The sequence below is a fragment of the Watersipora subatra genome, chromosome 7 (genome assembly GCF_963576615.1).
Source record: "Watersipora subatra chromosome 7, tzWatSuba1.1, whole genome shotgun sequence".
Classification (NCBI taxonomy): domain Eukaryota; kingdom Metazoa; phylum Bryozoa; class Gymnolaemata; order Cheilostomatida; family Watersiporidae; genus Watersipora; species Watersipora subatra.
Genome location: NC_088714.1, coordinates 59,694,970 through 59,707,739, shown reverse-complemented (window position 1 = coordinate 59,707,739; position 12,770 = coordinate 59,694,970). Strand labels below are relative to the sequence as shown.

At 32.5% G+C, this 12,770-nt stretch overlaps 1 protein-coding gene across 1 annotated transcript; it reads right to left on the bottom strand.

The window, feature by feature from the left end:
• Positions 1 to 4,183: 4,183 nt before the first annotated feature.
• Positions 4,184 to 12,541, bottom strand: LOC137400936 (short-chain collagen C4-like). The gene is made up of 6 exons (XM_068087275.1): positions 12,395 to 12,541; positions 10,585 to 10,627; positions 8,638 to 8,811; positions 7,249 to 7,392; positions 5,432 to 5,707; positions 4,184 to 4,386 (listed from the first exon to the last, which is right to left on the bottom strand). The coding sequence occupies exons 1-6, from the start codon at positions 12,539 to 12,541 to the stop codon at positions 4,184 to 4,186; spliced, it is 987 nt and encodes a 328-aa protein (XP_067943376.1).
• Between the last annotated feature and the right edge of the window lie 229 nt (positions 12,542 to 12,770).

The window sequence follows — 12,770 nt, the reverse complement described above, 5'->3', positions numbered from 1 at the left end:
TATATGCATATAAAATATATTAGGAACTGAAAATTTTTAAAAATCATTACGTTTTAAAGTTTTATGGTTCTTACCATTCATCAGGTAAACGTAAAGTGATCTGAAGCTCATGTGACCGTATTCAAAAACACATCAAATAGGGTAAAGATTAAAGTCAGCTATATATAATGCAACAATTTAATTTGTTCATGTCACAGCATTGCAAATCAAGTGATTATTAGAATGTCTGCACTTTGACACATGCTCAATTTGTGAGTTTTAACTTGCAAACTCAGGTTTGCATAGAATGAAGTACTTCTTCCAAATGCACAAATTACAGCGTTTACTGGTCTTATTGTAACTACTCGCTATCTTTAATACTCTCAATTTGATGTTGTACTGAATGGACCGATCTATAAGCTGCAATATACATGTATTACTACTTAGCTCTAATGATGTTGTTTTGATGGATTGTTGAAGCTGCTACGACGGTTGTAGTATCGTTTTTTGAATGGACATTACAACAGAGTATCCATTCAAGAAATTCTGATTCATTTTAGTTTTACTAGAAAAGGGTGAAAACCATGAAACTTGAAGTAGTAAACAGCTTTAACAATTTTCAGTGCCTAATATCTACTATATAAACAGCAATCGTTGTGTGTGTGCGTGTTTGATTGTGTGTCCACCTTACAGAGTACCATATTTTTTGGACTATTTTCCACTACTAGGTATCTAGGGCCCGTTAACAAGAATCTCTGGTTAGTACACGCTTCTATGCATAATTTATTCATCGTTTTTACACAAAAATCACGTCATCTCCGGTTAGCGCGTAGTAATTTACACGCAATTAATATTTACCTCTAATGCTCACCGAGAAGGTCGCGTAAGCGTTTGTTTCTAGCGGCCACTGGAAAAACGCAATTCTCATCTACTAAATTTCCACTTTGAAATAGTAAGTGTTTCTTATTCAATGTTGTATTGTCTATGAATTGCTACACTTTCAATACATAACCCGTTCACTTGCGTCCATGTACAAATTTAGCTATTGGCCTACTGCCAGCCATTTTTCCGATATTACTTTATGATATTTTTTTCAATTTGAAACTCCATCTAGAACAGTTGTTTTATCTGTGTAATCACAAAAATCTGAATCGGCTATAATGTCATCAACATAAGTAGTTATTTGTTTTCCAACTCGGACGCCTTTGATAAACTTACACAAAAATGTTCGTTTTTAAGTTGGAAATCCCCAAACAAAGATTTTAATATTAAACTTTAGGCTAATTTTATAGAGAAATTTTTAAACAACACTGTCACTACCATAAAAGTCCTAAAGACCATTGGTTATGTTATCAACAAATAATAAAATTCAGTTACTAGCAATTGCTGGTAAAGTTGCAAAATGTTTCAACGACGGTTGACCATAGAAAACGCATAAATGAGTCTACTTCAGTGAAAAGATTGAAAGCGTTGGATTTGCCACTGTTTGTGATAGTAAACATGTACACTTCTATCTGAGTTACTTTTAATTTTTTTCCAGCTACGAGTATTACAGAACTACAGCTACTACAGAACTTGCACGGGTGCTGCTACTGCGTTTTACCTACTAAATTTCTACATCGAAAAGGTTAGTATTGTTGTATGTTATTGCTATTTACTATGTTATTGCTATTACTGCTATAGATACTTTAATTATCTGTGTAATCACAAACTTCTTAATCAGCTATAATGTCATCAACATAAGTAATTGTTTTCTAAATGGTGGCGTCTTCAAAACTTGCAAAAAAATGGTTGTTTCTAACCACTTCGGGTACAATTGCATAATCCAATTTTGCGTTCAAGTACAATTAAATCATGGTGCTCTACAGATTATGACATGGGTCAACGAAATATCATTTTAACCATAGAAGCACTCACATTTTCACATAGAACACCTATCCTTTTTGGAAAGCAGAGAAAATAATGTATCTGATTGTACTATATTGCAAATATTAAACATAATAAATTGTGAAAGTAGCATGAAGTAGCATCAAATATTTGTTATCAACAAATAATAAAATTCAGTTGCTAGCAATTGCTGTGAAAGTCGCAAAAATGTGTTTTAGGCGGTCGACCATAGAAAGCGCATGAATGAGTCTACTTCAGTAAAAAGGCTGAACACTTTAGATTTGCCACTGTTTGTGATAGTAAACATGTTCATTTCCTTCCGCAGCTAAGTTACTTTTACTTTTTTTCCAGCTACGAGTACTACAGAACTACAGTTATTATCGAACTTGCACGGCACTTTGAGCGTTGCGATAGGCAATGGTGAGAAGTAAGCGAGCAGCGTATATTACAAAAAAGCAGACCATCTCATTCAATTTTAGAAACGCTTGAAGCAGTACAATGCCTCCCAAAAAACCTACTTCCCAAACGTAACAACACAGTGATTCCCGTAGAGAAAGAGACCGAATTTGCAAAGCAGCAGCTAGACGTGCAGAAACTGCAGAGCAAACACAGCTACATCTACAACGAAACAGAATGGCAGCTGCTAGAAGAGCAGAAACCGCTGAACAAACACATGTACATTGAGAGCAGGCCAGAATAGATGCTGCAGTCGCTAGAAGTGCAGAGACTACTGAACCTACCCAGCAGTGACTCAAATGGCTCAGAGCAGCCGCTACATCGGCCAGACGCGCAGAAACCTCCGAGCAGATTCAGCCGATACAAGAACATGATGCACTAGCCACAACAGCTGCTCGGCAAGCTGAATTTTCAGAGCAGATAAAACGACAACAACAGCGAGATGCACTAACTACAGCAGCTGCTGCCAGGCACCGCGTTTGGACAGAAAACTTTGCACTTGACTACAGTTCTGCAACACAGTATAGGGCCAGATTTTTCTATGGGACGAATGTCCAAAAATGCTCCTGATGTAATGCCTTAGTTGGAAAGGCGAGAGGCTATATACATACATGTAGTTTATAAAGTAGACTTTATTGATAATAAATTTTATCAACACGACCACATTACTGCTGCACAGTTTGTATATACCATGTCAAAACACAGGCAATAGACGGAGAAATGGTGAGTCATGATTAGTGTTTCAAGCATGTAGAAGTCTCAATTCAATAAATGCTGGCGATAGCTTAGCAGTGCAATAGCAAAATATTTTCTACATTTTCCAAAAATATGTAAATTCAAAATATGTAAAACTTCGATACTGCCAGTTTGAAGATCTTCAGTTTGACTAGCAATGTCAATTTCATTATCAGTTCTGTGTACAAAATTAGGACAAATCCGATTTGAGTGGTTTGAGACTGATGCACTGCAGATTAGCTGTAAAACGCATTGCATATTTCCATTGGCCTCTCCAACATTATTGACATGTACGGCTGCATATGTGTATGCAGTCAGATCAGCACAAAAATGTCAGTAGATTGAATATTTAGAGTTGTTTTACAGTATGAAAGACAACTGTCAATAAAACGATTGCTTTAAATAAATCTGTTCCCGAACACAGGTAATGCAGCTATAGTATTTTATATAAATGCTTTATTTTAATATTGAGCACTTTCTTCTAGTGAACTGCAACCTTCTTCTTCATCAGTATAATTATATATAAATATATGTATATAGCAATGGGATCTGTGTCCCTTGCCTAAGCTCTGATCTGCACTGATGAAGCTTCAATAGCTGAAACAGTACTCTCTGTAGCATGAATATATATATATATATATATATATATATATATATATATATATATATATATATATATATATATATAAATATATATATATATATATATATATACATACATACATTTCTAATACAACCATCAGCCACACCCTGACAGTAGTGACCTACAGAAGTGTTGGCTAAATTATTCCCAATCACTTTGGAGCAACAAGGTAGATGTTTTATTGCTTTTCTGCAAATGAAGACAAAGTTCCATTTTATTTTTCAAATAAATGTAATGAACATTTTAGTAGCACCAGAAGCTATGAGAGCATTTGCCAAAGTCCTTATTTTTAACTCAGTGCATGAGAAACCTGCACAAAAGATAACTAATGTTCTACAATTTTTTCCACCACATAATGCAAAAAGCAATATTAAGTAAAATGGTTCAACAAGAAAGTATCTCACAACATAGGGTTACAAGAGATTTAAAGTATCAAACATATACTGGGTTTCAATGAAATGTTTATGTAACTCTGAAAGTAGATTATTTTGTGCAAACAACACAAGTAATGGCTTTTCTTGCATCGTACGGTGGGCAAGGGACTCCTTGACTGCAACTAGCTTTGTTGAAGAAAAAAAGTGCACCGTTATCATTAGCACTCTCTCCTTCTATATACTCTGGCTCAGCATCAACACACTCAAATGTTGTTCTACCATTATAATTGTACCATTCAGACATCAAGTAGCCTGAAACAAATATATTACAACAGGTAAAGTGTTCTTAAATTATCTATTTACAGGAGCAAATATTACATACTTCATAAATTTTAATATCCATAAAAGGCTCAAAATTATAAACTTTATGAGCAAAGTATACAGGATGTCCAGTTGAGACCATTTGTTGACAGCTTATTTACTCGCATGATCTTGCTTTACCAGTTCATAATTTGTCAGCATAGCTTCAGTGTTTTACCTAAATTATTTCAGATAAAATGAAGTGTTTAATTTTGAATTGTAAACAGTTTTTTTGTTTTAAATATTCTGCTTTACGCATGCACCTTTAAGACATAAAAACCTTGTATACGGTGGATTCAGTCAGAATGATACATTACTACAATAATCATAATATGAAGTGACATGCAGGTTTCTACAGTCATGTGATAAGCTGATTGCTATACTTATTAATTACCCTTTTTAATAAGCATTAAATCTTGGCTGACAATTTTACAATAAAATACAATTATTACAATAAAATCAAAATATTTGGTTCTTTAGTACTGATTTAGGTGTTAAAAGTTCAATTATTTAACCTTGTGGACACAAAAACCCAGAAATGCCAGATCATAGCTGGTAATCATGGATTCATTTTGTAGACAAAATATAAATATAGCCACTTTTAGGCCCGAAACTTTGCTATTTTTGTTCCTCTACAATGTTGAGTCATATTATTACATTAATGCATGTACAACTTTCACTTTTCTCTGAGTGCGCTAACAAAAACCCTCATTTGTGCAAGTTGTAAATTTATTGAAATACTCTTAAAAACAAACAATTTTCAAGAGAGAATTGTTTAGAACTTGTTGAAAAATGCTTAGTTTTTCAGCCACAAGGACTTAGAACCAACAATTTTTATTTAAAGCTATCAATTTTAACATAATTACATAATTTTATAGTTAAAGAACTTAACATTATGTAATTATGTTATGTCAATTATTTGACGATATTTTGTAACCATTGTTAATCTTAACATCCTATTTTCGTCTTAGTGATATTCTACAAACACATAACATACCTTCATATTCAAAAGTCCACTCATTGGTAGGGCAGCTCCTTTTACCAGGAATCATGATTACTGACGATCTGGTCCCAGCAAGGCAGATAGTGCATGGAGCATTTTGGCTAGGAGCAGAACTTTCGAATATACCAGTGCTTGATGGCCGATATTCTGTGCCCGCTAAGAGACCGAAGCTATTGACCGTACTGTCGCTGTTATACTCAGCATCATACGCCATGCATTGATAGTTGCCTCCTCCTCCTTGATTATCATACTGAGATCCTCCAACAAAGCCTAAGGATTGAGGTAAAATTGTTATAGCGTAGCCATTTCAGACTTAGTTATTTTTTCAGCATGGTGTTATGGCCAAGACTGTAGGTGTAGCAAATGGTAGACTAAAACAAGTAGATTGTTTCAAATCAATTGCTTGGTGACTAGCTCAATCTGTTTAGAACCAGGTATGTGTTTTTTAAATATTAAATTCAGCCTGTTGATCATTCGATAGACCTGTGTTAAGATGAACAGGAAACCTTCTGTACTGCATAGCATCACAATTTTTACACAGCAAATAAACAACCACGACGTAAACAACACTTTGAAAATAAACAACACTTTGGTGTTTGTTTATTTTCTTTATAAATAAAATACAGTAGGCACTCCTACAATATAAATATTCATTGTAGAAACACTTATATTATGGTGATTTTATGTTATAAGAACAGTAAAATACAGATAAATTGGTTGGTCCATTCTAATATTATTTCAAACTCACTCCTAAAAACTTAAATTATGTTTTTAATTTGCTGGCTGTGCCGCAACTTCAGACATATTAGTTTGTATTGGCAACTTTTCTCCTTTTTATGATCAATTTCACTGATTTTAAAACCATGAGTGAGGTAATTTTACAATAAGTTGAACACCTTCAACCTTCCCTTACAAACATTGGCTTTTTTTCTACACAAAAAAGTCTACTCTGCAAAGTAAAACTGATGATATATTTTATACGTCTACAACAAAACAAAACAAAATAATTTATACAAAGCGGTAGTACTTGCTCGTCATTTATCCAAATCCAGGGGTCAGGGTTAGGATGAAAGAGAACTTTTGACTATACAACAACTTCTGACATTCAGATTGAAAAACCGACGATGTAACACCTGCACCAATTGATCACCTTTGTATTTGTGAATGTTTTTCTTTACAATATGTAGGAGTAATATGTATGTGCAGCTATCATTTTCTCTGTTTTGTTGACACATCTGACAATCTATCATGATTAACTAGATTGTTGCAAAAGCTATTATATATATATATATATATATATATATATATATATATATATATATATATATATATATATATATATATATATATATATATACATATATATGATAAGTATAGTGTTACATGTATGCCGTTTTTTATTTTGCAAGTGAAGTGAAAAAAAGATCAAACTGATGTTGAGAACCTACCCGGATTGACACTTTACGTTGTATGGAGTTTTTTATGTAATACATGCAGGGTGCAAAATCTTCACATAAATTACTTACGTTATCTGAAATTTACCATATAGGAGGTATATGTTATAGGATTGTCGGCTGTATTATGATTTATTACTAAGAAGTGTAAGAATGAACAAAGTAGGTCACATGTGAGTCTTAAAGTTCAAGCAAACTTACAACTTAACATCACATAATTTAGTTATTTCTTCATCAGACAGAACCTTCTCGATAAACAAATTTACTTTCAAATAAAAATATTATTTTATCATGCAAACCAGTTTGAATCTATAAAACAATGGTAGCTCTTAAAAATATACCTTCATAAACAAGCACCTGCATTAGATCCACATGTGGTTCTTCCCCATCGGGTGTAAATTGCACCACTAACTGCTTGTCCAGACTCCCCTTTTAAACCAGGTTCACCTGCTGGCCCTTCACGGCCTTCAATACCAGGCCTACCAGAGTTTCCAACATCTCCTAAAAAACACGACATTAGTAGATCACAAAAGCATTTGAACAGCCAAAACTCCGTTCTACTCAAAATTTTCAACAATTTACATATGATATTTGATGAGTGACAAGATAGTTAAGTTACAAAAAAGTTAAGTTCTAAGTATAAAAACCAGTTTAAGTCATCAAAAACATTGAGTAAAATAAATACTAAAATACTAATAAATTTTGATGTAAATTAAATTAGGCGTAATGATAATATTATACTCAAGGATGTAATTTTTTAACCAAATGCTAGGCATTGCTTGGGTATTTAAAACAGCTTATAAAAAGTAGCAGATAATGTAGTTGCCATTGGCCAATTTAAATAAACTAGTATTCGTAATGCAAAACTTACTAATAAGAGCCGTGAGAGCAAGCTTTAGTGACATTGTGTGTAGCACATAGTCGTCATGAGTATTTCAACCCAGAAAAAGACTAATTTTGCCAAATGTATTTAATGCATCCCATATAGCCTTATGAGTTAGCTTGTCAATCTGTGCCTAGCAGGTTTGGAGGTCAAACGCTCTGCACTACGAGTTTTTAATTGCTAAATTTCAACGGCCATAGCTGAACAGATATACAGACAAACTTTGAGATTTATACTTTATGTGTTTATCAATAGTAAGATATTTGATGAAAAACAGAATAAAATAATTTTAAAATAGTTCAGCTTTACATCAAGTTGATGATGACTTGAAAAATTAAAATGTTTCCACTCACCGCAAAGTATAAGTTATCAAATATAAAACTTACTAATTAGCTTAAATATTTATGTTAAATAATGAATATTTGTTACAAATATTTTAGTATGATTTCTAATTTAAAATGATGAAAAAAATTGCAAAAGTAAAGTATATGAGACTTATTCTTTTAATTTTCAATTAATGATACAGATTGGGAAGTTTTTTTTAAAAAAGCATCAGCAGCTAAGTAATCTGACTACTTTTTGGTAGTGTATTAGTGTATAAAAAACTTATTACTGAATACTGATCAGTATGTGGGTTTCTTGAGCATTTAGTCATGTGTTAACACAAATGGAGCACAAAAAAAGATTGTGAAAAGTATTTGGCTGGACTGCTTGAGTTTCAGCAGCATATTTTATCAAAATTTAGTTTATTGGCTGCTGATAATAAGAGACTGTTGACAATCAGGTCTTTAGCTTTTTAGATTTCTGCTCACAAGTCAGACTTACAAACTCTGAACATTGAAAGGTTTCTCATAACGTTTTACCTTTTTCTCCATCTCGACCAGGAATTCCATCTCGACCAGGAATTCCATCTCGACCAGGAATTCCATCTCGACCAGGAATTCCATCTCGACCATGCAGTCCATCTGCTCCATCTCTACCATGCTCTCCATCTCTACCATCTCTACCTCCAACTCCCGGCGGTCCGGGAGGTCCAGCTAAACAGACATGCATGTCGTAAGTAAAATAATCATAATAGATACCTAAGTAAATCAATAAAATGGGAATATTAATGATGATTAGCTACAGAGATCATGGTTGGTTAAAATTTATCAAAAAACCTTAATCAAAGTCTTATCACATCATATTTTTGAAGCTGGTAAATCTTCTATAGATGTCTGCACCACCTGCCTATGATTGTCAAGTTAAAGAATCATAATGATTAATTAGCACTTAATCAATAACCTTTGAACATGGTTTTACAAGTTTGCGAATATTTTTACAAGATTAAAATTTAGCATTTTAACTTTACATTAAACAAAAGGTTATGATTTCTTCACAAAACATGGTTTTGTTTTGATTTTTTTTAATTTATCGCTCCAAAATCAACAAATATTACATTTTTCTTATGCAACACAATAGACATAAACTTTTGTTAATTATCACTCGTATCAGCATGCGGTCCAACGTTGGCCAAAGAGTACAACATCAAATATTTTAAGTAAAACAAATACGTTGAAAAAAATTGACTATAGTTGTGCTAAGCATTGATTACATCGGTCACTTTTTAGAGTGATAAACAACAAACGCAAACTGTGGACAAGTGTTCTCTTACAAATTATTAAATTCTGCCACATTATTAGCTTTTAATAAGGAATTCTCCAATTTTAACTTAAAGGTAGTACTTTGCTTTGAATTCGAGTTAACCTACAGAGTTTTTAGTTTTAACATTCCCAGCTGTGCAATTCTGTTTACAAAAGAGACAGAAGTATCTGAGCCAAATTGCACCCTAACATTATTCAGGTTTTTATTCAATGGCAATTCTTACTCTGTGAAAGGCTAACTAATCTAAGAACACTAATCAACTATGTGTAAGAAAGTGAGATGTATCTAACGCTGTGAAAACATACTATAAAGTTAGTCACATTTTAAATAGTTTTCAAAAAAACCATTATAATCTTTTTAGCATTTGACGACTCTGGTCAATCAGAGCTTAAAGCCAAAAACGTTACAAAAGATGATAAGTTAGCGTGGATCCATAGCTTAAAGCATTTGAAACGTAATATAAAAGTATAAAATAGTATCAATTCAGTACACACTGCTCAATTAACCAAAGGTTGTAATTTAGAGTACGCCTCTGTTGTTAAAAGAATCTTTTTTCATTTGGTCTCATCATATCAAACAGATACATATTTGATACATATGCATTTGAAGTTGATTCATGCAATTTGACACATATTCTGATGACCATGATATCATTTTACCACCCAAAATTAAATACAGTACATACAATAGGCAGTGGTTCAAAGAACTTAGCAGTGAATTGAAACTAATATTAAATTATTTTGTATACTAGCGCAGACATTTTTTTAACAAGAGCTATTCAGTACCAAGATTTATAAAAAAAACATGTTGGTGTTAGCTCAGGCAGAATACAATCTTTGTCAATATTTGTAACGATGAACATCGAGTAACTAAGCGATCATACAATCATCATTATTGGTATGCTGACAGTCTCATGCATCGTGAAAGTTTGTCATGTATAAAACACCGGTATGTGCACATTTATTCTATTATGCTTCAATGTGCTCGAGTAGCGCAGCTGGTAGTACACTTCACTGCAAAGCTGGATAAGTCGATTCAAGACTTCTGCTTAGTATTCATTTTTGTTAGTGCTCTTAGCATAGCTTCAAACAGACATACAGACACTGCTGGTGTCACGGTATAAATTTTAGTAACGATTATTGTTAGTCTTTAGATTGGTTTCTTACCTTTTCCTTCCCAAGGATTGTTTCCTGCTGCAGCTTCTTCCATCTATAAAATTTAACCGCTGATATAAATAGTTGTTTAGAGGCAGATTACCACAAACTTTGTTAATATATCTAAACATATAAATATAAATGTACGTGTATGTAAGTATATGTATATATATATTTATATATATACATATATACATATATATACACTCACATACATTTATATTTATATATTTACATATATATTATATATATAAACATATATTTATGTAGATACTAGTCATGCTACTCGGCATTGCCCAGGCAATGAGTTCAGCTTATAAACATTGATATGTAATAAGAGTCGCATGCCACTTGCTATTAGTCTGGTACATTTCCGATGGATAATTTGAATAAGCCTACTGATAAGAGCTACTGCTACGCCATGGCTTTGCGTCATAACTGAAATCGATAGCCAATTTATCTCATTATAGCGAAATATATTGCCTGGCAAATTTATCAAGCTTTTGTGGCTTAGTTAGTAAGGTGTCAGATTTGCAAACGGGAGGTTCCGAGATTAAATGTTCTGCTTTACAATTTTTTTTTCTAAGATTTTAATAGCTATAGCTAGAGAGACACACATAAAAATTGAGTATAATATATATATATATATATTATATATATACATATATATGTATCTATACATATATACGTATATATATACATATATATATATATATATATATATATATATATATATATATATATATATGTATATATATATATATATATATATCAAAATAGTGTTGACTTTATACATTGATAGCTCTCAGATTAACCAATAAAAGCCTGATGTTGGCGTTATAAAACTAAAAAAATGCTTACACAATTAATTATAATTGCTCTAAACCGTTTGTTTTTATAACAAAAATATCATAGCTAGATATAAGAAATATGCAGATTAGAGTCAAAATTCATGTTGTAACTGCCAATTGGTGCTTTTGCAAAACTAGATAATGTGAGAGATAAAACACAAGCTAGGCAAGAAGACTAGGCAACAATATGATGTTGTGAGAATATACATGATCATATAAACCAAGGGTTGCCTGGAAACCAACTCGGTCTACCGGGAAAAATATTTAATTTATATATGTAAATTTGAGAGTTTGTCTCGTGTTGGTCTTTTTGTTGGTTTGTTTTGTCGGTGTCTGTTAAAGCGATCATAATCTAGCAATAAAAATCCGCTTTGCATAGGGTGTGGTATCAATGCTTTAAGTTCTGAAAACGGTATGATCTTTCAACTGATTGTAGCAATGAATAATTGTGATTACATTAATTACATCGGCTAAAATACTCCCTCGTAAAGTGCATAGGGTTATTAGCTAGGACAATTGATCATTAAGCTTAACATACTAATTATTAAGCTGTCTTAAAACTCTGTCATTGTTTTATTAAAGATTCACACTCTAGCTTTAGAGGTAGTCATAGAAATTACTCCAATTGATTGAGCAATTATTCTGTTACCGCGCCATGCCAGGCATTTGGCTAGTGTGATGATAAATTAAAACGGCATTAGCACAGTAGCAATGATGAGAGTTGGGACATTATAAAAACAACCAAAGCATTGAATAGCCACTAACCTGGATAAGAACAATTTTGTAGGCATTACTATATAGTAAATAGTAACATATGTGATTACTCTAAAATAGTTTTAACTAAATAATAGCTGCAATACAACTAATCAAAATAGAAACAACAACACAATAAGGAAAATCAATAAATGGTTATGTACAAAATGGAAAAACAGCCATGAGTAGACTGTATATCTATATAGAATAACACTTACAAAGGTTTTAATAGAAGCGACAACTCCTTTCAGAACTTCAACATCTGCCTTCAACTGAACAATTTCCTCATTCACTTCCACAGGGTTGCAGTTACACGTAGCAGCAAACATCATGGTAAGAAAAGCAACACAAAGTGCTGGTTTCATTTTGATTCTTCTCTAGAATTTTGGGTAATAAATCAATGAATCTTTTAGGAGATAGACTACTGGTTTCGTATATAACAGATGTTTAAAAAAAAACAAATAAGGCTAACTGTAAAGGTATGTAAAAGTCACAAATCTTTTTGCTAAATTACATCCATTTGAAGCTACATATTTTCATATCTATGGAATCACCGTACTGACTAGTTTATTTGAAAAGGTGTTTATGTAAATC

Coding starts and splice junctions, on each gene's coding strand:
- LOC137400936 (XM_068087275.1), bottom strand. CDS start 12,541: ATGAAACCAGCACTTTGTGTTGCTTTTCTTACCATGATGTTTGCTGCT. Junction 10,628..12,394: donor TCGCTTCTATTAAAACCTTT/GTAAGTGTTATT, acceptor TAAATTTTATAG/ATGGAAGAAGCTGCAGCAGG. Junction 4,387..5,431: donor GTGGACTTTTGAATATGAAG/GTATGTTATGTG, acceptor TATTTGTTTCAG/GCTACTTGATGTCTGAATGG.